This window comes from Sceloporus undulatus, chromosome 2 (assembly GCF_019175285.1).
Source record: "Sceloporus undulatus isolate JIND9_A2432 ecotype Alabama chromosome 2, SceUnd_v1.1, whole genome shotgun sequence".
In the NCBI taxonomy this organism is placed as follows: Eukaryota; Metazoa; Chordata; class Lepidosauria; order Squamata; family Phrynosomatidae; genus Sceloporus; species Sceloporus undulatus.
In genome coordinates, this window is record NC_056523.1 from 246,025,039 (window position 1) to 246,051,040 (window position 26,002).

Here is a 26,002-nt window from a genome sequence, read left to right on the forward strand (position 1 = left end):
TCAATGTACAGTCGGCCCTTCTTATACACGGATTTTTTATACATGGATTCAAGCATACACGGTTTGAAAATGTTCCAAAAAAGTATAAATTTACCTTGATGTTCCATTTTTTTATTAGGAACACCATTTTGCTATTTCATTATATGTAATGGGACTTGAGCATACGTGGATTTTGTTATACACGGGGGATCTTGGAACCAAACCCCAGCATATAACAAGGGTCCACTGTATTTTCATATATTTGTTAACATAATTAATGTCCACTAGGCAAACAAGAGGCCTCCCTTCCCCATTTCCCATTTTAGCAAAGCTTTTACAAATTGTTCAAATATTGATCAGAAAAATATGCCTGTAAATTAGAGGACTGAAGCAAATACAAAACAAAATCAGTACAATGGGAAAAAGACTCTAAAAGCCCTTAAGGTAATGTTTGAACACAGAATAATGTTCACAGTTATCCATAACAATGTCATACTTTGAATAATGTAAGGTTTCATTGCTGATGATTTTGTCAAGACTGGGAATGATAATGGGAAGAGCCCGACATTCTCCAAAAACATACATTATTAAAGCTTTTGCAATGGCCACTGGCCAAAAGCAATAAAGTATTATATGTGTACATTTTTAAAGGTGTCTCTTACAATGAAGGAGGTGGATTAGTGCTACCATGATTGTCTCCCTATATGCTTTCTGTATGTAGAGAAATCTTGTAGCACCTTTGAGACTAACTAAAGAAGTTGACAGCATGAGCTTTTGTAGACTTAAGTCTACTTTCTCAGATAAGGAAGTAGACTTAAGTCTACGAAAGCTCATGCTGTCAACTTCTTTCTTTAGTTTGGGGCAAAATAGATGGGCAGAAGGGGCGGCTTGAAGCTGCCCCTTCCAAAGATGGATTAGGGCCACAGTGAACACATGTCACTGCCCCAATCTGCTTTGAAGCTGCCCGAAAAAGGAGCGACAAAGAGCTGCTACTTTTTTGGGCAGCAAAAAGCCAGCTTTGCCACCTGTACTGCAGCCAGAAGCTGGTTTTATGACACTCTGGTGGCATGCAGTGTGTAAATGCAGTGTCACTGCAGTGTCATGAAGCCACCCCTGTGTGATTGGCTGGGCAGCATCCAGGCAGCTTGGAACCATGCTCCCAAGCTACCCAGAAGGCAGCTTAATTTACTGGTCTGTTCCGACCCTTAGTCTCAAAGGTGCTACAAGGTCTCTCTACATACTTATTTTACAGACTAACATGGCTATATATTTGAATTCTACCACTATATACTTTCTTTTATTCCATTGACAACCAATGATTAGAAAAGAGAATTTGCTCCTTCTCCAAGGTAATAAACTAATAAACTCTCTGTTTTAGGGAATTTTTTGTTGTTGTTTCTTAACTGTGATCCAAAAGCATTCTGAAAGCTGGGAGCAGCGAGATAGAAACACTAACCTCACATCCCCCTTATAATCAACACCTCTTTCAGTTTTTACTTGCTTCTTGTTTTGCTTTTCAATTTGCAGCCATCCCCACTGGAAATGTCTGGAAGTGAGGTCTCATTCCCTTTAAGGGGAATTTGTATTGTAGAGATAACAAAGGAATTGCCTCTTTCTGTGCAGCACTAATATTACTGTTTCAGTTCCTGAGTCTTTTCACACTACACATCTATAGTACCATGGTTCCACTTTAACTATCATGGCAACATCCTATTGAATCTTTTGGCAGTTTAGCCAGATGTAATTAGAATTCTCAGCTAGAAAGCTCTAATGCCTCCCAAAACTACAAAACATTAGGATGCAGCCATGCCAGATAAGGTGGGATCATGGCTCTATAACTGTATAAATGATTTTTTTCTGCATTCTCTTGTATTTTGTTTTGTTGTCCTTTCATTGCAATGATTAAACCATCCTAGAAAAATATATCAAACAATGTATATCTTAATCAAAATGCTGAAGGGATTAAGAACCCTGTTCATTTTGTGCCATGGAAACATGTCTATATTACCAAAGAGACAGCATTTCTGTCCATATAAAACTTTGACTGAAGGCAGAGGTTCCACAAGTACATCTTCTCCCATTACACTATTGGACCAACAAGAGAAAGCACTTGGTAAATGTGGCCCTGCTTCAGTTAACATTCAAAGAAAAGAATAATTATATTGAGGGAAAATACTATCCTACTTGTGTAAATGATCATAGAGTTGGAAGGAGCCCTATGAATCATCAGATCCAACCTGATTCTTAATGCAGGATTTTCGGCTAGAGCATCCCCAGCAAATAACTGTCCAACCTCTTTTTCAAGATATCCAAAGGAGACTCCACCACTTCTCTAGGCAATTGGTTCCATTCAAGACATTCATACAAATATTCAATCAACATCTACCTTTTGCAACTTAAAAACATTAGAACTAGTTCTACCCTCTGAGGCACAACTATATATGTAATATATATTTGTTACATATATAATATATAAAACATATGCAGAATAATGTGCTGATTTCTGGGTAAGAAGCATGATGGAGTGCCAGTTATGATAATAATAATAATAATATGTTTTATTTATATACCGCTATTCCAAAGATCATAGCGGTGAACAGCAAGTAAGCTAATTAGCAAGTAAGCTAATTTGCCCCCAACAGTCTGGGTACTCATTTTAGCGACCTCGGAAGGATGCAAGCCTGAGTCGAGCTTGGGCCCTTTTGCTGGTCTTGAACTCGCAACCTTGTGGTTTTGAGTGAATGGCTGCAGTACAGGCATTTAACCATCCAGCTTCCTGTGTTTTACACTTCAGATGCATTTAAGCTTGAAAAGGAGGAAGAGCAGCAGGAAAGGGCAAAGGAGAAGGGAGAGAGTGGAACAAGCAGCGTTTTTGCTATGGTTCCTAAACAATTTTCAATTGGAACTACATGCTTGATCTCCAGAATTCCAAAAGCCAAAATACACCAAAATCCCAAAATGGGTAGCTGAGATAGCGACACCTTTGTTCTGTGTACAGAAACCTTGTTTAATAACAAGATCATTAAAAATGTTATGTACAAAATTACCTTCAGGATATGTGTATAAGGTGTATATGAAACATACATAATTTGCATATTTAAACTTGGGTTCCATCTGCAAGATATCTCATTATGTAAATGCAAATATTCCAAAATTTGAAAGACTCTCAGATCCAAAACAGTTCTAGTCCCAAGCATTTTGCATAAGGAAGATTCATTTGGGAGGAAGGCTGAGAAAGAGAATTCAACAGCAGCTATGAGGAAAATGTCTATTTAATAATCATTCCACTAATTTTCTCTATTACCTTATTACCAGCAACATTTAGAAAACCTACATAAATTCAATCGCTGTCACAGACATCCAAGTGATCTCAGTGGCTTTAATGATAATCTGTGAAGAAAGCTATACAAACAAAGTGCTCCGGTGGCAGTAACTAAAGTGGTTCCTTTTTCACTGGAGATTTCTTCACACACTCACATATGTGTAAATGGCTTTCACTTCTTTCATTTACAAATAAATGGATGGTGGAAATTTTTGGGTGCCTCAAGTTTCTTTCCACATACAGATTCAGTATCAGGTATAATTCAGGTGTTCAAAAGGCTAGAACCAACCTGCTAACTCTTAGCATTAGAATCGGGTACAAAATTCCACAGGTTCATCTCTGCAATTGTTAACAGTCTCATCTCCTGCTGCTGCCATTGCTTCATTTTCAGCTTCAAAAGCTGGATTGAACCTCCCAGGTGTGTAGTCATTTCTTTTCAGATCTGTGAAGAAATCACAAAAAACTCAGATCACCCAGCATAGAGAGCCAGCTCTTGAGAATAAGAAGTAGGAGTCACCCTAAAATATGGTACAGAAGAGAAAGGCAAGATGCTTCTATTGTTGTCTTTCCCATGTTCCATTAGATAGATGATAAATCCAAAAAATGTAGAGAAAGTAATCTCTCAGTGGATGTAAGAGTGGGTTTTTCTTTTGTGCCTTTCAACCTTTTATTAGGCTCACTTGGCCTTTCATTATGAATGATGTAGGTTATGCGTTCCTGTTGCAACATCCATGAAACTAAAAATACAGGGTGCAGCAGATGTAGGAATGGTGTGATCCTCCAGGTGTTTTCTGAACTACAAATCCCATTAACCTTAGGGATTTGAAGTACAACAGCTGGAAGATCGTACGTTTTGAACTCCCAATGCTGAAAATTCAAAACAGTAATAGGATTGAGGTTGATGAAGTTGCTGTAAGAAAGGAATGTAGAGATGGCCATTGAGGGGCCACCTTAAGAAAAACCTGTTTATAGACTCCCCATAGAGATTTGTAGAACATAATATCTATCAAAATAAGTATGTTGATTCCAGCTATATTGTGGATATTTTGACCCATTTTCTCTTGGTGTCCATAATAGCAAATTTACATCCTGAGGTGTGAAAAGCACCAGGAGTTTGTGCATCATGCTCAGTAACCAGAAAAATATCAAAGCTGAGCTGAGTCCTTGTGTTTCCTACATTGCTGATCAATTACCTCCATGCCTGGTATTCCTTGGTGGCCTCCCATCCTACTAACCAGAGCTGGCACTGCTTAACTTCCAAGATCAGATGCAATCTGTTGACTTCAGGGTATTTAGTATTACTCTTTTATGTGTGCATTCAATTAGGCATTTGATTGACAAGACTAACATGCAACATGCATTGCACAGCACATTCAACACATAATTCTGCATGTTATTCTACACAGACCACAAGTAGGATCCCCAGGTATTTCCATATTCTCCCCTGAGTTCCCCCAACGTGAATCTATTACATCACTTAAATTCACAATGTGTAGCTTTTTCATACCTTTGCCAACTCTCCATTTTAAGGGAGTCTTATAAATTCAACTGGAAAATATGTGGACAACATTTGTCTGCCTTACAGTTTATTCTGAACACCATATATATTAGTTGTCAGGGTCACCCAGAGGAGAAATTTTCTTAACAAGAGCAAAAAAGTACACCGAATCAACCCTAAAACAGAGTATCATGAAGCAGTTCTCTTCTTAATCTTCTTCAAATAAAAGAAGATAACCATTATTAATGATATGAAAAGTAATATGAATCATGCAATGGTGTAAGAATAGATTTTGAGGGCATCTTGCCAATCCCAATGGCTATAACCCCCCAAAGTTGTTCCATGTGAACAAACCAAGTCTGCCTGTTTTCATCCTTACTAGGAACAGGTCTTCTCTAAAGCTAATGAACCTTAATCAGTAACAAGGTGGGGGCGCAGATGTTGTCATTGTTCCTGGTAATCAAAAAGTCCTGACAATCTGAATCTGTGAGACCTGCTTCCATTGCACCACTAGATGACCTCTATTAAATGGGGTTCTTTGTGCTGCTTATTTCAACATTTAAACCTGTTGCTTTAGCTATTGCACTAACAATTAAACTTGACAGGATATTTCAAAGCGTTTGCAAAATCAACAACTTGAATGTTGAGCCAATTCTACAAAAAGTTGAAATAACTCCAAAAAGAATTCTTGCAGTGAATCCAGACACGTGTAATTTTTAACCTCCATTTCATATGTATCTAAAATGTCATCTTCTCTTTATCAGTTTATGATGTTTCAAGTTGCTTTTAGTGTCCAAATGGTTTGTCTCTATCCATACAAGAGCCCTAAGATCTGCATGAGAAGGCTTTCTCTCAGTCCTTTCAAGATCACAGGCTCACCTGGTGAGGATACAAGACACAGCCTTCTCGGTAGCTGCTCCCACCCTCTGGAATGCCCTTCCTTGGGAGGCTAGGCTGATGGCCTTTCACTGCCAAGTAAAAACATTTCTATGCCAGCAGGCTTTCTGTGCATAATACATAGCAGAGTGGTTTTATGGAGCAGGTGGGTTTTTAGTCTGTTTTTAACATGAGTATATTTTAGGTGATTTTATATTGTATTTATATTGTGTATATTTCATGTCATTTTATATATAAACATTTTAATTGTTTGAATTTTATAATAATTTTAAAGGTTTTATCTGTGAGCCGCCTTGGGTCCCTCTGGGGAGAAAGGCGAGATATAAATGAAACAAACAAACAAACACTTGCTGAGGGACCGCATTTCCCCCCAAACAAATCTGGCTTTTCCACTACTCTATGAGCCCTGGTGACTTTCAGGATACCATCTTTGTTTTTCCCAGCTATGAGAAAACATTACAAATGGCAGAATGGGGTAAAAATACAAACCCAAAAAGTAGGAGACCCAGTTTGTAAAAGCTACATGTGCCCCATGCAGTGAGACAGGGATGATAATAATGTGCAGCCCTAGAGCCAGCATGGTTGGATCACTCTGGAAACCAGTGTTCATATCCCCACTCTACCATGGAAACCCACAGGGTGACTTTCAGCAAATCGCACTCTCCCCGCTCCAAAGGAAGGCAAGAACAAACCCTCTCAGAAAAAATCATCCCAACCCCCCAACCAATGTGATAGGGTCGCCTTAAGAGTCAACATAAACTGTAAACAACTTAAATATACACAACAAGAACAACAAGAACATCATCAACAACAATTTGCAGCCCAGAGTTTGGGTTTGAAGCTAACATGTTTGCCAAAGTAGTTTCTACTGATTGATACTATTTATTACTTTTTAAAACTGTATTTCTAACTGATACAAATTTGCAAATACTGTGTGTGTGTGTGTGTGTGTGTGTGTTTGATCTGTCTTGTTATCTTAGAAGTTTAGTAGAAAGACAAGATGCTGAAAATAATACAAAATTAATAGAATGTGACCAATAGATTGCATGTCGTCAAAGGTTTTAGATTCAAGAACAAGTTGCTCTCAGGAATAGTTTGTTCAGAAGCATGCAGAGTTTTTGTAATGCATACCAGGAAGTCTCAGTTTCCTGCAACAAGAGTTACAGCAATGCTTTGAAATGAAGTTTTTGATTGCTTCTTCTCCAAGGTTTGCTGGTCCAAAAGCCATCCCTCTAGATCTGAAAGAAATAACAGAGTTCCAATGAATGTATAGCTTATGTTCTACATACAGTGGGCCCATGGTATCAGCTGGGGTTTAGTTCTAGGACCCCCCATGGATACCAAAATCCATGGATGCTTAAGTCTTGTTATATATAATGGTGTAGTAAAATGGTCTTTTTATATAAAATATTTGCTTTCTCAGTTTTCAAGCCATGGATGGTTGAATCCATGGATGTAAAATCCATGAATATGGAGGACTGACAGTATTACCCACTACCTTGCAAAGTCAAATAAAGCAATGGCCTTAAGATTATACAAATATAGTGTGTGTGTGTACACACACACACACACACACACACACACACCACACACCTCCATGCCACCACCTCCATGTCACCATTCTCTGAAGATGCCAGCCACAGATGCAGGCAAAATTTCAGGAATAAATCTTCCAGAACATGGCCATATAGCCTGAAAAACCCAGAAAAAGCTATGGTGTTTCTTTGTTCATATAAAATATATATTTTGCTTCCTCTTTGCTTCATTGAAAATATCTGTTCTACTGGGGAAAAATTAGCTGGACTGACACACTCCTGAAATAGTAGGAAAGTCTACTATCATTATAAAAAGCAATAAGCTCGATATTTAAGTGCATTACAAGTAAATTAAGTCATACAAGATCCTTCAAATTATAACCAGTTTTGTTTTTTTCTGAGATTCTGACCTTTAGTTTGTTAAAAAGAAAACTAAGCCTGTGGCATCATGTCACTAAGCATGTGGTACCACCACTGAATAATTATAATATATTTTAAATATAAATATAATTTTTAAATAAATATACAATCAATACTCATTATTTTTAATACAATTGGCTATTATATTCTTAAGAATTTGATAAAGACTCTCGAGGAAAGTGTACACAAAAAATGCTTCCCAAAATTTGCGCATTTTTTTCCCATGTGCAACACCACATTTCAAAACCAGGGAAAGAGTCAGTTTTTCTTCCCTCTCCTTCTATCTTTCCAAGAAAGAATGGGCTCTACTAGACTGTGCCAAAGTAATGTGAGCTTCCTATCCAAGAAGAAAGGGGATAGTAGCTCAAAGGAGTTTGGGGACCACTGTCCTAGGAGAATGAATCTACTTATGTTCTAGAGTAGTGGTCCCCAAACTGTGCCCCTTAAGAGATTTTGGACTTTAGCTCCCAGAAGCCTCAGCCATGTTGGCCCATAGTCTGGGATTATGGGAGCTGAAGTCCAAAATCCCTTAAGGAGCACAGTTTGGGGACCACTGTTCTAGAGACTCTTTTGTCTCACAACTCCCCAGCATCTATCAGACAAAGTTTTATTAATACAATGCAATGTAACCGGATAAAGGTGCCATATGTATACAGATTTTACACACTTTCCTTAGAAAGGGCAGGAAACGTTGACCAAATGGTGTGCTGAGCTTTAGCTGAGATTTTTGTGTTAAAATTTGTCTGAAAATTATTTTTAAACCTTTGATTTGCCCAAAGGTTTTCTCAATTATCAGTTTATAAATGAAATAAGACAGATATTGGCCCACCAAAATATAACTATTGAATGCTATTACAATTTTTATTAAAGAATACAATTGGCATATCAGTCATAAATCCAGGATTTCTGAAAATATATGCTCAGGGATATATGTTCAATGTTGTTATGATATGGATTTTCTTTTAAAAAAAAAAAAGTTTGTAACTTAAAAGCTAAAGAAGCACCTGATGTTGTCAATCCCCCCCCCCCCCCCCCCCCCCTCCTTCCCTTGGGAAAGAGGCAATACATATAACTGTTCTTACTTTCTCAGTAGAACATATTTGAAAATATCACAAGAAACATATTAACTTTGGTCAGTGCCATCACTGGATGCTGTAACTTATAGTTGACCTCCTCCCGTAGCACACCATACAGAATCCTGGGTAATGTTTTTTGTACTAATATTACTCATTAATAATGATTCCTGTATATCACTGAATGTTATGGCAATATATGAAAATATCTTATGCACAACCTATGTGCATTTACATGTACATTGTTTCATGTGTTTAAAGCAAAAACTCAGTAAGGTGCTGTGTTTTTAAAGAAAAGTTTAAAATAAATTTTAAATGTATTGCTTTAAAAAATAGTCTTTTAAAAAGTTTATTTTTAAATTTAAAATGTAATTAAAAAACCTGAGGCCTCTCCTTTCTCCTCCCACTGAGCCTTGCCCCACTCACCCCATCTTACCAATTTTTCACTTTAACCACATAAAACTATGTACATGTAAATACATTTAAGCTATTTATATGACATTGTAACTTAAAGGTTTAATTTTAATTTTGCGAGTTTTATTCATTTTATTGTCACAGGTTCTTGTGCAATCATAAGTGTTTTGGGATCCATTTTTAACAAGCCCAACCCACAAATGTAAGTATTCAGTGCTTAGTTTCAATAAACTCAAAAGACCCCATGCCTCTTGCGGCCCATAATATTTAATATATTTTAGTGTTTTAAAATTATTGTTATTTAGTGTCCTAAATTGATTCCATTGTACAGTGCCCTAAGATATACTCAGATATATGGTGGGGTATAAATATTTGAAAGAAAGAAAGCCTCCCTCCAGTCCATCTGCCTTGGCCCAGGCCTCAGAGGGAGAGAAGAATGCTGGACCTGATCCTCCCCACCATTCCCTTCTCCTTTCGTGTCTTTTTAGATTATAAGCCTGAGGGCAGGGAACCGTCTATTATCCCCTCTGTTGTAAGCTGCCTGGATTCCCAGTGATTGGGCGGCATATAAATAAATCCTATTATTATTATTATTATTATTATTATTATAGAGGAAGATGCATGGGAATAAATTCTAAGGTAAAAAGACTCTGAATAAGTCTACAACCTACTGTGTATTAAACTTAGTACAGTCAACCCTCCATATCCATATATTCTTTATCCAGGGATTCAACCACAGTTTTAAAATATTAAAAAAATATACATTCCATAAAGCAATTTTGCCATTTTATATAAGCAATCCTATTTCACTACATCATTGTATTTAATGGGACCTGAGTATCCACAGATTTTAGTATCCAAGGGGGATCCTGGAACAAAACACCAGCAGACAGCAAGGGCCACTTCAATTATGTTAAAAATCGAGCAGGATTTGATCAAGTCTGAGCAATCAAAATGTGTTCATCCTTCCCTCTTCCCCATATTCACGAGTTTTCAATAGATATATCTATCTATCCAGAAATAAATAGTGGTGACCTCTACACCAAGTTGAAAACACTGTGCATTACACTACTGTGCATCACTAAAAACCAACCTAAGCAAGGATATGAATAACTGCAATGTTAATCAAAACACAAAGGCACCAGTGTCAGCAGCATGTAAAATATGAATATACGCATTGTAGCTAAAATTGTATATTAGCTTAATCACACAAAACATGTGACATGCTGGATGATAAAATGACACTAGATACTCACTGCCTGTTTTCAGGTTTAATGACAGAGGGGTCTGTAAGGTTCTCTCCAACACCTGCAGAAGTTAGATTTATAAATAGTGTTAGAAGGTAAATTGCCTTTTTAAAAAACCATTTGTGAAACAGTGACCTTTGCAATTATTTTATAGTTATCTAATCTTTTCCTTTAAAGAAAATAAACTGAAATGCCAACATTAGAGCTATGAAATACATTAGCCATTGGCAAACAAATGCTACACATTCATCTCATTGTTTAAGATAATACTGTACCTCTTTTTCCATTTCACTGTAATGCCACAAAACTTAAGAGCATCTGTCCAAAGTGCTTTGGAGGAACAAATGCATGTGTGCAGGTATATGTGAGTAAAAGCTATATTTCAATTTCAGGACTGAAAAATGAGCTAATGGAACCCATCCCCATGATGTCCATGGAGAGTTCCATGGTACAAAAAGTCATGGATCAATACCCTTCAGACCTAAAGTTTCAGTGTGCTCTAAAGGCTCCAAATAATTTTGGAACCATTAGATATCAAGAAAAACATTTGTGCCATATCACACGTAGCCTACTATTTAATCTATCTTTGCCATATTAGATCCACTGCTGCATTTGATGTGCATTAATGATTGCATCTGTTCCTCTAATAAGGATACTGCTAATGCTGATTTGTTTTGGCAGTTCTTGTTGCTGTTGCTGCTGGGATCTGTTGTTCACAAAAGTCCCTTCCTTACTCTACATGCGGCTTTGCTTTATTGCTTGCCTAAATGTGTTGTATAGAACTACCCTACTTTCCAGCTGGAGGCACTGTTTTGACCATAGAGTTTATGGTTGAAAACAACAGGTGCCCCTGCCCAGGTAGGAAGCCAGGTGAACTGTTATCCCATTCCTTCCTTCCAATATTTTGCTCAGTGCTACTGTATCCCCAACTCTGACCAAGGTTACTTCTCCACAGCAATACTTGCTTCCTATCAGTATAACTCATTAACTGCTTATTATGCTTTCACTATAATATATTTGTATCATGCTATTAACAAAATAAGCAGGGATGTTAGGATCTAAAACTCAAACCTATGAAGCTGAACTAAATATGTCATATCTTTTCTCATATTTTTCTACAGTTCTTTCCTGTGAGGAAATATATTCCTATTTATTTAAGCTTCCAGAAAAAGCCACCTACACTGTGATTTTAGATTGCTGTCTAAACATTTCACTTTCTGTATGAATGCTTGTCTCTCAAGTGTTGAATGTAACGATAGCAATAAATGAAGTTAGGGGGCTGGAAGGTTTATTTTGCTTGAAAAATGCATCCTGATATTCACACTCTTTGAATGCTGTAAATAAATTAAACCTCTATCTTACAGTATACATTTCCTTGACACAAATGGGAAACAATTATATTGAATTTACATTATAGGTAGTTGTTCATCTTTCAAATACTGCCTAATATTTCAGTCAAAACACACTATTTCCTGTGTGTGTGTGTGTGTGTGTTAGCGATACAAAGAGAGAGAATGTGACATATGGATCTCTGACATCAGGTGCCATTTTTTGCAAGCACTGGGTGTCCGTTTGTTTTCCCACCCCTGAACCGTCATCCATACAATCCCTTTACTCCTATAACAGGAGGATGTCACTAGACTCATTGAAATTGATAAAATATGCAATTTTTGAGCTATCACATTTTTTTCATTTCACTTTCTCCCCCCCCACTGCAGCCAAAAGTTCATATCTGTGTTTTTTGCTCAGATGTTGCTAGGGCCGGCTTTTGGGGTTTTGATTTTTTTTATTTAAAAAAAAAATAGATAATGCAAATTTTTGGTATAGGGTGGTCATTTGGGTGACATGTATTTATTAATCTTTTCACTGACAGAATATGCAATATCTGAGATTTGTGTGTTGATTCTTGCAGGGTGTCATTCCCCATTCCATCCTCAGACAGTACTTTCCATATGGCTGCAATATTACTAGACGCCATTAATTTGTGGGGCCATTGGTGCTTTGTATTCCCATATCGACTGGATGTGCATATTCTGTCAGATTTTTTTAAAAAAAAACACATGAATACCATGCAGTTGATGAAAAATGGCTGCAGCAGATACTAGCAACACGTCGCCATTGATGACAGCAGAAGTGAATATGTGCATCATTTGATAGACAGAACAAAAAACACAGGAATGATCGAAAGCAATCGATAAGGAGGCTCCATCTTAAATCAATACTTTGTAAGTGTGAACATCAACCAGGTAAAATTGCACCGGTGAGGTTCAATCAGGGTAAAGGTAGCAGGAATTTCTATTCCAGACATATTCTGCATTGAAAGAACAGATCTGCCTGAATCTACCCAGAACAAAAGCGCTAGCATGAAAGGAGCCTGAGTTAAAATGTACTTATATCTTGTGCAAAACATAATTTTTTCCACTGAATCTCTTTTGTTAATACCATTTTAAATACACAAAACTCTCTTAATCTCACCCAGTGGAATGAAAACTTTTGATACTTTTTACTTTTGCATGCAAACATGAAATTATTGAAGATCTATATCCTGGAAGGGGGGCCTGTGTTCTAAATGCATGTTTTAAAAGGTTACTTAGGCCCGTTACAAACGGGCAGGAAAGTACGTGCTCAGCATGTACTAGGGTTAGAAAGGGGCGTCTCTTCCAGATGCCCCTAACCCTAGTACGGACTGAGTCCGTACAAAATGGTGGCGGCCATTCCACACGGCTGCCGCCATCTTGACGTAGCGGACGCGCTGCGTCTGCATGTCGCACCCCAGAAATAATGCCGCGAGTGCACACTTTGGCACTTGCGGCGTCTCTTCCGGGGCACGGGAAGGAGCGCGATTTTTACGCTCCTTCTTTGCAGCGTCCGGGAACCGCGCTGTTTGGTTGCTGCAGTTCCTGGATGCTGCAACCGGCGGCGGCAGCAGACCGCCACTTTTCGGCAGTCTGTAACCTGCCTTAGTCGTTTACTTCCTCATATGGCCTCTCTGATGAAATGGACCTTTCCCTTCATGCCCACAGCAGCTATGTCACTTGATGTGGATAAAACATAGCGGAACAGACACACAAAAAAGTGTGATTTCCCTAATAGTTTTAAAATGAAGTTACAATTTTGGTTTATAATTCTGCAACATAAGTCTAACGGTTCAGTAACCATAGGATCCACCCATCTGGAAGCATCCTGGGACCTGAGAGATGTATGTAACATGGTTTTCTATGCCCTTGTATTTTTCATCCTCCCAACTTGGTTCATTAGTTTAGGACAGTACTTCTCAGGCTTTCTCATATGGGAAACCAGCATTTGTTTTCGGCCTGTGTGCCAGGGACTTGCACCATATTAATGCCCAATTTCTATCCTTCTTTTCTGGATGACTGCCAGAGACTGGCTGTCAATGGCTCAGATACCAGCACCAGTCCAGGGGGGACCACTTTGAATAGTCCTGATTTAGGGAAAAGGTAAAGGCACCAGAGGTGAACAGCTGGTACAATTCTGAAAAGAAATGTGTCACTACCCAGACAGCAGCCAAAATCACAATGAAAGCTTAGACAAGAGAATATTGGACAAGCAGGATGGAAATAACATGGCTCAATTTGCTCCTCTATCAGAGTGTTAAATGGATCAGATCACCTTGGAATTATGAACCAAACAACCTTAAGGCAGGGAACAGAGAAACTACTTTAAGTCCCAAACTGCCTGCCAAGATTTTAAACTACATAAAATATTGTACATGACAGATGGCTCTCCCCAAACCATGATAAAATTAAAGCTGGATCTAGCCCATTTTTCATGTGCATGGCACACGATAAAAGTTTCACAGATTTCACAGTGTGACATCACTTACCTTGCAAATCCAGTACAAGGAGCTCTCCTCGCGTATACTCATAAGTCCAGTGAGAAAAAGCCAGCATAATTTCTTCCAGCAAATTGCTAGGCATTATCTCATCACCATTGTTATTATTGTACTTGCGGAACTCTCCCGTCATGTATTTTTCTATTGTCAGCCACTGATTGGCTGAATGGCAATAAATTAAGAAGACCTCCAGAAACCTAAACAAAAGGATATTGTCATTCAGGGAGTTGACTTTCTACAAACCACAGCACTGTTGCTTAACTCAGAACAGTGCTCCCACCTGAAACTTCTATCCAACTCAATTCTCTTGAGAACAGACAATAACATTTTCATATTATTTATATTTCTATTAGCAACACAATACAATGCATGTCTGCTTAGCAGCCAAGTATCAAGTTTTTCAACAGTTCTTATTTGCAAGAAAATGAGTGGGTACCAAACTGCAGCCTAAAGAAAAAGCCTGACTCAAAAGATGCCGTAAAGATTCATAAAAGATGAATTTCATAACATATTCACTGTTCGCAACTTAAGATTCAGCAGTAATCATTGAAATCATGTTTCATAGAATCATAGAATCATAGAATAATAGAGTTGGAAGAGACCACTAGGGCCATCCAGTCCAACCCCCTGCCATGCAGGAAATCCAAATCAAAGCATCCCTGACAGATGGCCATCCAGCCTCTGTTTAAAGACCTCCAAGGAAGGAGACTCTATCACCCTCCGAGGGAGTGCATTCCACTGTCGAACAGCCCTTACTGTCAGGAAGTTCCTCCTAATGTTGAGGTGGAATCTCTTTTCCTGCAGCTTGCATCCATTGTTCCGGGTCCTGTTCTCTGGAGCAGCAGAAAACAAGCTTGCTCCCTCTTCAAAACAACCCTGCTTCTAATGTGAAGATGGCAGTTAAGCATTCAGATTATTGTGTGTGTATGTGTTATGTGCTTCCATTGTTTCTGAATTATGGCAACCCTAAAGCAATCCCATCATGGGCTTTTCTTTTTACATAGCATTTTCAGAGCAAGGGCTAAAACTGTTGATCCCTAGGGAGCCCTGAGGGCTATAAAAATGGTTCTGGGGCCACATGTGGCCTGCAGGCAGCACTCTGTGCACTCTTGTCTGCTTGCCTTGAAAAAGTGTAAACTCCAGTATACTCTGCTCCTCTGAGAGCATATTCCACAAAAAAATCTTTATGCTGATGGACTCTTGTGATACTGTATATCCCAAATCCATATTAAGGTTTGTAAGAATTAAAATAGGTTTAATTCATATTATGTATCTCTATATTGGCCACCTTGACATGGGGTTGTGGTAACATTTATTTATTGGGCTATTTAATCTGAACTAATAAATGGCTATAAATTGCACTTTCTTCTCAAGGCAAAACAAAAGAGGCCCCATTTTTTTATCCTTCTGTTAAAAAACTAAATTCTTTACTCTTCTTTAGTTAATGATAACATTCTCATTTACTGTAATATGTTTTCGATCAAGTCCTGTATAAAGCCATTGATGCAGAAGCACATACCAGGGCCATGAGAGGGAAAAGAAAACAGCAAAATTGTTGTTCTAGTTGTCCCAAACAAATGATGACAAAGGGGCTTTGTAGCACCTTTGAGACTAACTGTGCAAAAAAAATGTAACATAAGCTTTCATAGATTTGGTCTATTTCCTCACACGTTTGTCCATTTTAATAAAAATCAGGTTTAAATTGTTCTGAAATGGAAGGCTGATTTTCACTTAGATAAAGCATTCAGATTTTTTTTAATTGCATGAAAGGCCAATGTTACTCTTGATACTCTATAAAATTGCTTGTAAAACAAATCATAAAATTTTATTTTAAGTACTCAGAGTGAAGTTATGATCTCTCTCATCAAATAAATACAGACGGATGGGGAAATCTGAACTAAAGTCACTGAGGAGGTGGTTGTTTTAATATAGTCCTTCTACATGGCAAGGAAAATTAATACATAAACTTGAAATGATTTTATGCTGCTACAGTGGTATTTGCTTTGAACTGAAATGAGAAATGTAGAAGGCTGAATGGCTATATCAAGTTTGGCCTTAGCCCTGATTTTCTGCTGATTTTAACAGCCTGTGCCAGGAAAGGATTTGTGGTTCAATGGGGCGGAGGGTGATTTTAGTACAAATGTAAGTAGAAACGCCTTGGAACTTTGGGTTAGACTTCAAAACCAGTCCTACTATGAAGCCTTGGCCTGTATGGCATAATAGTTCTGCATGCTGACCCTTCAACATCCAAACTTATTGTTGAGGTGCTACTGTTTCCTCGCACCCATTCCATAATTGGTGGAGAGTGCGGGGGGGGGGGGTTGGAGAAGCACATGGTTATGCCACCATAGCAAGTGATCTGCCAGAGTCCTCTTGGGTATCAGTAGAAAATGTAATCATTCTGTGTCTGGCTATGTGGACATAGCTAGATGCTTCTCCTCGAGACACTAAATGGCTCATGGGTGCTGAAGTAGCTGAATAGTCAGTCCAGGGAGGCTTGCATCACTGAGGAAGGTGAAAAGGAATACTAACCTCTGCGATGACAAGAGAGAGAGAGGGGGGGGAGAAGTGCAGGACCAGGAGAGCTATTTTTCTTATTTAGCAACTGATTTAGAGGCCTGCTTTGCTGTACCACAGGTGAACAGTTTACTCCAGTAACTAACCAGGAAGATTAAAGTCAAAAGAGACCACCCTGAAAACAAAAGATGTGCCAAGAGTTTCTGCCGAGTTCTTGGTCTATAGTATAAGGGAAAGTGTCTCCCTTACTTTAATGCTTGTGAGGATAAAGGGCTACACTTCAGAAGGGACAAAAGTGAGCAAAGATGTGAAGCCTTATATACCTAGATATACTTCTTCAGATGCTACCAAAAAGGAAGACATATATCCTTCCTTCTTTCTACTTCCCCCTTTCTTTTTTTATCCTACATGCTAGTTTCCAAGGGTCAATGAACATGTTATTATGTCAGGTAATGATTTTATTGATTGATGAAATGGTTGGTTGATGAAAATAATTAATATCTCACCTTTCCACACTAAGGCTACACAAAGCATCTCTTGACAACACAGCCACCATTAATTGTAGTTATCACTCAGTAACTTACATGTAAAACCTCAGCTACTATGTTCCTAATCATCAGAAATGATAGTTACTTGACATATCATGCAATTAGCCAAGAAAGGAACTTCAGCTTTCAAAAGGATAATCCCTGCATATGCTGGATGCCACTTAAAATGAATGCTTGAATTCATTTAGAGGTACTCTGAAACAATGTAGTTTCTATTAAACTGGCTAAGAGTGACTCCTGTAACACACACACACAGATACATGGTACAAACCAAACATAGACACTGTCAACACATTCAGCAGATAAGTATAGAACTTCAACTTGTACAAGCTGCTTACTTGAAGCTTACACTGGCAGTTTTAACAATTCTGTCATTTAAATCATTGCTGTATGTGTCAAAGTAACACACTTGGTAAGCTGACACCATTGCTCCATTTCAGATTCCCATATGCATTCTGATGTGCACATGGAACCTCTGCATAATTTCCCCCATTAACATCAATGGACCAGTTTCATAAATGGAGTGCAAACAGAGCTATTGCCTTTATTAAGGAAAAGGTGGACAGCCTTGTGGGCATACATTTTGGTGTCTGTGTCCTGCACAAATGACTAAATTATATACATGACTTGCGTATCAGGCACTTATATGTACAGACACCTAAATGTCTGTACATAGACACCTTAAGTTTCTCAAATTGACATTTGTAGAATTTCTCCTGAACAAAATCTCAGCAAGCATAGCTTTGTATATCGCAGAACAGCAGCAGAAGTAGATGTCCCATATTAAAGCTTCTGCCTGTAAAGCTCCTACTGAACACTTCTAAGCCAAAAGTTGACAGTAGTACAGATCATAAGATGACAAGAAAGCATGTTTCCAGGTGGATACATTGAATGTTTATTAGAGAATCACAATAAAACTGTAATCTGAACAACCCAGACATTTTGAGCTACACTAAAGTTGCAGGACCCATTATAGTGGCACCTTTATACCTCACCCCTAAGTTGTTGTTTAGAAGTAATTCCCACAGATTTAACTTACTTCCATGAAAAAATGTTTAGAATGACAGTCTATGTTCTTCTACGGCATGGCAGGCAAGTGTGACTTTCCTTGTATTTTTAGATTGTAGTTTCAAAAATCCCTCACACTCGCTGTGATGGCTAGGGATAATTTGTGTTAAAGGTGAAAAACATCTGGAGGGTCACAGTGTTTCAACTCTGTTACAAGGCTTTGTATAATGTGCATCTCTATGTAACATGACACAAGGTCTGTAAAAATTAGGTGGCAAACTTATTTTTTCATACCAGTGGTGGACAACTGACAGCATTGACTGCATTTGTCTGGCAGGACCCCTGGACAGCCAGATCCCCAATGATGCACATGCACACATGCACCACAAAAAAGGATACTTGTCCTCACATGCTCCCAGATGCTCTCTAGGCACTGTTTCTACTATGGTTTTGCCTCTGCCAGGTGATTTTGGCCCAAAGAGGTATTTCATTAACAGGAAGTAGCCTGCAAGCATTTTGAGGTCATTTTCTGTCTTTCATAAAGGCCTGCCCTAGGCTTAACGTGGCTGGGTGGTGGTGGTTCAAAAACATGGGGAACTTGTTTCCATAACCTCTAGAGGGGATTTGGGGGCAAAAACTTAAAAAGTGGATCCCTGTGTTACCACAAAAACTACACTTGGGGCTACATGCAGTCCAGAGGCTGCATTTTGGCAACCTTTATAATACTCAGGAGATGGTCAAATTGCATAGGAAGACTGGCTTGGGGGCTTCCCTTAAAAGCAAAAGCAGGGATTCTAATCATGTCTTAACTCCAAGTCTTGAGTTATGGAGAACAGTAGTAAATGTTTGGTGGTGAAAACAGTGGTACATTGTGTTCTTTTAAAATGGGGGGGTAACTAGGGTTTGGGGGATCTTCAGGGTTTCATTTGGTTACCTCAGTTTGGAGCAGCTATATTTTTCCCTACACAATATCCTAGACACTGAGTCAGCTTCTAGATGTTGTCAAAAACTAAAATGGTCTTTGCCTACAGCTGATATGAGATATCTGGACTTTTTTCAGGACAAAAATTATGGCCCAAGACAGTCTAATACCATTCTAAGATGTTGCATGGTTGTGACAGATCATCTTAACTTGCCACAGGCTCTTTATCAATGCCATTTCTGTTACTGCTGGTGCTTTTATCACAAGGGAGTTTGGCTGGGAAAAGAAAGCATGTAGGGAGAAGCTACTGATAGGTATTGGAGAGAGTTCAACAACCTCTGTCCACTGATATTCACCTGTTTGAATAGATTCAATTCTTTGTGACTCTTTTGCTATCATGGATAATAGAGGCTAATATTCACTTAATAAACTTCACTAAGCTGCATTGCTACTTACGAGCATAAACTATCCTCCAGCTCCTATTTCTGACTTTGCAGCTTTTTGTTTTGCCTCTAGTAACGATATTCACTAATACTTGCCTATTTATGAATCTTCTAAACAAGTCATCAGCATAGTCTATAAGCAACCCATGCACCATAAAAACGTGATTTAATTTGCTATTTTTGTAATTCTAATATAGTTTGGTTTATAGTAGAAATTGGGATATAAGCTATGTTCTTGAAGTGCCTAATGCTTCTTTAATTTCTGAACAAGACCTACATGGCATGCTATAATTTATTTACTGACTCATAACTATGTATTTATTAACAATGATTATCATACAGAATGAAGTGATTTACTCTTTTCCATGTTTTATCTGAAAAGCATCTTGCATACCTTGGATTATATGGAATTGAATGTGGCTTCACTTGATTGAAGGTGTATATCAACTTCTGAGCTGCCCTTTGCTGTTGTATTTCCTAACAAGAACAATGAATAGTGATATAGCATTTTTCATATAAATAGTACAAATCTTCTCACTAAAAATGCAAAGTCAGAATCATATAGGCCAGTGGTTCTCAATCTTCCTAATGTTGCAACCATTTAATACAGTTCCTCATGTTATAGTGACCCCCAACCATAAAATTATTTTCATTGATGGTCTTAGGCGACCCCTGTGAAAGGGTTGTTCCACCCCCAAAGGGGTCACAACTCACAGGTTAAGAACTGCTGGTTTTGGCCATTGTATTCCCCATTACCATGTATGAATGTCAGAGCAGGACAGTAAAAGAAGCAGACAGAAAGAAAGTCAAGATATGGTGGTGGTGAAGAGTGCTTAGGATACCACAGACAGCCAAAAAGAGAAACGGGTAATTGAACAGTTCAGACCAGAACTCTCTTTGGAAGTCAAGATGATCAAATTGAGTCTGATGTACTTTGGCCACATAATGAAAAGGCACGGCTCACTAGAGAAAACAATAATGCTAGAAAGGGTAGAGGGTAGAAGAAGGAAGCGAAGACCACATGCCAGATGGATGGATTCAGTCAGGGGGGCCACAGGCATGGCTTTGCAGGATCTGAGCAAAGCAGTGAAGGATAGGGAGTTTTGGAGGTGTCACATTCACAGGGTCTCTATGAGTTGGAGTCGACTCAAGAGCAGCTAACAACAACAAAGATCCATTACTCAACCAAGAGTGACCAGATGTCCTCTTTTTCTGAGACATATCTTACACTTCAACCTTCTGTCCAGGGGAAATTTCAAAATATTCTCCATTTTGATATGACTAAGAAGCATGGATTTACATTTATATTAGTGTTTTTAGTTTTTATTTGGCAATGGCCTACATTTTGCTTGAATGTCCTACATTTTGAGGTGCCATGTCCTCCTTTGCAGTTATGACATCTGGTCATCCTGTCTCAACCACCCTGTAATGCTAGGTTTGTATTTTCTGCTATTATCATCTTACAAAATGGGGTGAGAGATTGAAGCCTGCCAAAGACCACCCAAAGAATCCTTTTATGGTTGGGGTAAGAAATAAATTTACTCCACGCATGTAAACTTCCAGCTCAAAATCATGCTTCTGTTTAATCACTATTATAATTCAGATGGGTCAACTAAAACACACAGGACATGATGAGAAGATGAGAGTCTTATCTGTCAAATGAAAAAGTGGTTTGATCTTTTCCTATTGTAAATAAAACAAATAACTTTCTCTCTTGACTTCTTTCATTTCTGCTGCAAAGACAGAAACATCTTTGGGATGCCTTCTATCTAGAGTGTAATGATCTCTGAAAAACATGGGTAGATCTACTTAAAGATCACTACTTTTTATGTTATCATTTTCTGTCCACCTCACCAGCTGGCATATTTTTGCTCAATATTGTGGTGCAGCAGAAGGGGACAGCAATAATTCTTTCTTTTCCTGTATGTGTTTTCCTAGATATTTAACTTTAGGAAACATTTCTATCAACAAGTTTCATGTAGGGCCCTCCTCTTACATGCAGTCATTATGAATTCCTGGTCAAGTTGTACTCACTCTGAGGCAGAGACGGAGAACTGTGCCTTCATGGAAAACCTTTTGCCAAGCCTGAACTACCTCAGGAAGAAAAGACTTTACAATGAAGACTTGGCCTTGTTTTAGCACATCATTCTCAGACCAGGTGCAGATTACTTTCATAGCCCTCCGCAGGCCTCCATCCATCTCCTCCTGAGACAAAACCTGAATCATAGCAGCTATACCACGCTGTGACCAAGAAGACATGCTTTTATCAAGATTCAAAGGTGAACTTTCTTCTAATCTATAGATTGTCACTTCTTCACCAGCTGAGATCAAAGGAAATTGGACACATTATTTAGAAAGAATGCTGTCATACTGACTAATAGAAAAGCAATACCATGTGTTGAGCTTATGTTATAAATGCAATGTATTTACAAAGCAGTTATTTCTAGGTTCTGCAGCAAAGTGAAAGATAATGTATATGCATGCCTTACTATTACAATGTAACACTGCAATCCTAAAAATGCATGACTGTTACAAAGTGAATGTGTCTTAATGTAGTTGGCCCTCCGTAGCCACGGATTCTGCATATACAGATTCCACCATTCACAGCTTGAAAATATTTCAAAAAAATAATAAATCCCAAAAGCAAGCCTTGATTTTTCCATTTTATATAAGGGACACCATTCTACTACACCACTGTGTATAATGGGTCTTGAGCATCCATGGGAGGTCCTGGAACCCAACCCCAGTGGTTATCAAAGGACCACTGTATCTACAACACAAAGCAAAAAGGTACTCACAAAAAAGCTGTATAGGTGTGAAAGGTATTGTTTGAGCCAGTCTCATTAAATTGTTTCTTTCCACAGCTGAAAAGAGAAAGACATGTGAGTGATATGATTTACTCATATTTTTCTACCAGAAACATTGTTTATATTTGTTGAAAAATATGTATTGACAAGTTCTTGAGCTTCTAAATACAGGGCCAAGTTACAATAATACTTATAGACTTTCCACTCATCAGCATTCTCCTGCTCATGAAATCATCTTGGACATACATTGTCCCTTTCTGAAGGGAGGCAGCCCTGTGAAATTCACCACTCCATCCATTCATAGTTGCTAAGGCAGGGCAGTGGGATGTTTTACAACTTATCAGGGAGGGAAAGAATTGTTATCTCATTGGGACAAGGAATTGTTTAGCTGAGCTCAGCATGGTGACAGGGACAGCAGTTATCTTTTGGATTTCTTTTTTAAAGCTTTTTTTTTTAATGCTGCATCATTTTCCTCCAGTATGATTCCAGAAGGGGGAAGACATTAGCTTAAGACATCGTTTGGAACAATATTTTTAAAAAGAAAGTATGTTACAATTAGCTGTACTTCTGCTTTTTAAAAAGTAATGCATTGATTATTAGTAGTATACTAGTAACTACTACATTACTTTTAAAATAATTTTTAAAGACTGTTTAAAACCAGAAAATAGCCAAAACTAACCCCAACCAGCACCATAGAGTATCAAGTAAATATTATTCATAGCCACAAAAATACCAATAATACTGTTACCAGTTTCTGTGTGATACTGTGAAAAACTTGCCCTTATGCTCTCAAAACTTTAAAAACAATTACAACCTTCCATTCAGTTTTCAAAAATTGCAAATTGATCCAGAAACAAGATAGATTAATTTCAGATTAGAAAAGTGAGAAATGAAGAGAAACCAAATCTGACATAACCTGCCTTCTCTATTTTGGAACAATGCTAAGTTTAGTTACTGTTACCACTACCAGCACTTTTTAAAAAAGTTCCTCCCCACCACCTGCCACCCACCCCCCAAAAAAGAAGGAGCAGGGAGAGAAGGAAGGAAGGAAGGAAGGAAGGAAGGAAGGAAGGAAGGAAGGAAGGACGGACAAGTAGCAGTTGGGTTGTATAAGCCTCACAGCTATTAAAAGCCTAGAATCCCAGCTCCCCAGTGGTTCAGGTGAATAAGATTTATTAGATCCCTCCATTAATGGTGTGTGGCTAAATTGGAAATGATAGGAAGGACTTCACCTTGCAGCTTTTATATACTAGAGACAATGTAGGAAGGTGAGAAAGCGCTTTTGCCAAATTATTGCTTGCTTTGAAAAAATGAAGAGTGATCATAACTTGCATCCCTTCTGCAGGATGTCATATGGATATGTATCTGAGTTATCCTCAAGCTGTCATCTCCTACTACTACTTTAGGTAGCAGTGTTGAATTCACTCTATTACAATTTCTTAGCTTTTCAACATAAAATGTTTAAGAATCTTGCCTGAGGTTGTAAAAGAATGAATTACGATATAGAATGGAATTGAAGTGGGCTAGGCTATATAGTCTGTATTTCCAACCTACAATTTTCAACACAATCAAAATCTTCATAGTTATTGAAGAATTCTGGGAAGCCAGCAAGCATCCATTTCTCAGACCAAACATTGGATTTTAAGGATTATCTTAATGGTAGAGAATACAAGTCTCAGCATGAAATATAAATTTTAATGACTACTTTACTGACAGAGTATACTAGTGTGGATGAAGAATGAGTGTAAAAATAAGTGAAAAAAATTGGTTGATAAAATGCCCAGGAAGGAACTCTTAACTCCAAACACAGTTGTCCTGTCTTGAGTGCATACTACGTTGCCATGGCATTCATTGTCATGTCTGACTTGCTGAAAATGTGTTGATTTTTGCCTATACATTAATTTGACTCCCAGAATGATAGAAGTGGAAGGGGCCCCACAGGCCAGTGGGTTGAACCCCCTGCTCAGTGGAAGAACTCCAACTAGAACATACCCCAACAGGTACTTGTCCTGTCTCTTTTTGAAGACATCCAGAAAAAGAGACCCCCACCACCACCTATTTATGATATAATATCTGAATAATGTAGGGTTGAAAGTGGAGAATTATCCATTATTTCAAACATAGGTTCAGTATCCCTTATCCAAAATGCTTGGGACCAGAGGTGTTGTGGAATTGAAATATTTTTGGATTTTGAAATACTTGTATTTGTATATATGTACATAATGAGATATCATGAAGATGGGACCCAAGTCTAAATGCAAAATTCATTTTTGTTTAATATATACCTTATAGACATAGCCATTTGTGCATGAAACAAAGAGTGTGTATGTTGAACCATCAGAAAACAAAGTCACTATCTCAGCCACTCATGGAAAACATTTTGGGTTTTGGTATATTTCGGACTTTGGAATTCCAGATAAGAGAGACTCTGTGTGTAATCTCTTAAAAATTTAATTATCTGTGTTTTTTACTAAACAAAGTTTGCAAAGAAAGGTGTGAAATTCTCTTGTAAGTGTGGACTATAAGGACATCTGCTGGCAAGTTCTGCACATTTCATGATCCCCACAAAGAGTGGAAAGGAACAGCTTTATAGGACAGTGCATATTCAACTAAATGAAGCAAAACAGAGTTGTAAGCGATTAGTGCCCAAATGTCTGAATTACTCATTAAATTATTTAAGTTGGAAATTAAGATTTATGCCACTCAAATGTGATATGCAAGTGAACGGAGAAAAAGGAATGAAGTTGTATGATTAAATAGGAACTGATAAATCGAAACAAATGTTAAAAGGTAAATTATTGGACATGTTTAAATTAGAATGGGATTGACAACTTACTTTAAAAAGGAACTGGGCAAGGAATTGGCTTGGACTAAGATATAACAATACTTAGGATGCTCAAAATATATAATGTGGAGATACGAAGCGAACTGTATGATATGCAGAAATTAATAAATTTGACAGATGAACAGACAAAAAAGAATCTAGGAAGTTTAATTTTGTTAATGTTTGGGGTTTTATGTTTGTTTTCCTTTCTAGCTTTTTTTTATATATATGGTACAGTATTAGTCATCGTTCTTAGGAATGTTTTAAGCTATAGTAAGAGGGCTGGGGCCCTAACAGACTGGCACTTTGTGCCAGCCCGGGGCCGAAAATAGGGCTAGATAGGACTGGGCATCCACACGTGCCCAGCCCTACTTTTACCGCCCGTGCACCATTATGGCATGTGCCCATCCACACGGGGCATGCCATGATGATGCATGGGCATCAGAGTGCCCAAACGGCACTGGCTGGAAGGGCGTCATCATGGTGTATGAGCACCATGATGGCGCCACTTCCAGGAAGCTGCTTTCAGGAGCTTCTTTTTGCTCCCGAGAGGGAATAGATCATTGCCACGCCATCTGTCAAACCCCTGGGTTTTTAACTAATTGTAACTAATTGTCAACTTCCTATGTGCTGAATAATAATAATAATAATAATAATAATAATAATAATAATAATAATAATAATAATAATAAATA

The 26,002-nt window shown here is 38.1% G+C and overlaps 1 protein-coding gene across 2 annotated transcripts in view; it reads right to left on the reverse strand.

Moving 5' to 3' along the window:
* Positions 1–3,338: 3,338 nt before the first annotated feature.
* TRPM6 (transient receptor potential cation channel subfamily M member 6) overlaps positions 3,339–26,002 on the reverse strand; it is a 102,126-nt gene continuing 79,462 nt past the window's right edge. For both annotated transcript variants that reach the window (XM_042452252.1, XM_042452251.1), the window contains 7 exons: positions 22,475–22,540; positions 21,711–21,997; positions 20,071–20,153; positions 14,230–14,435; positions 10,395–10,446; positions 6,828–6,934; positions 3,339–3,743 (listed from right to left, as the gene is read on the reverse strand). In XM_042452252.1, coding sequence (XP_042308186.1) covers positions 3,607–3,743; positions 6,828–6,934; positions 10,395–10,446; positions 14,230–14,435; positions 20,071–20,153; positions 21,711–21,997; positions 22,475–22,540 — 938 coding nt within the window. In that variant the 3' untranslated portion in view covers positions 3,339–3,606. The remainder of the gene's footprint in view (positions 3,744–6,827; positions 6,935–10,394; positions 10,447–14,229; positions 14,436–20,070; positions 20,154–21,710; positions 21,998–22,474; positions 22,541–26,002) is intronic.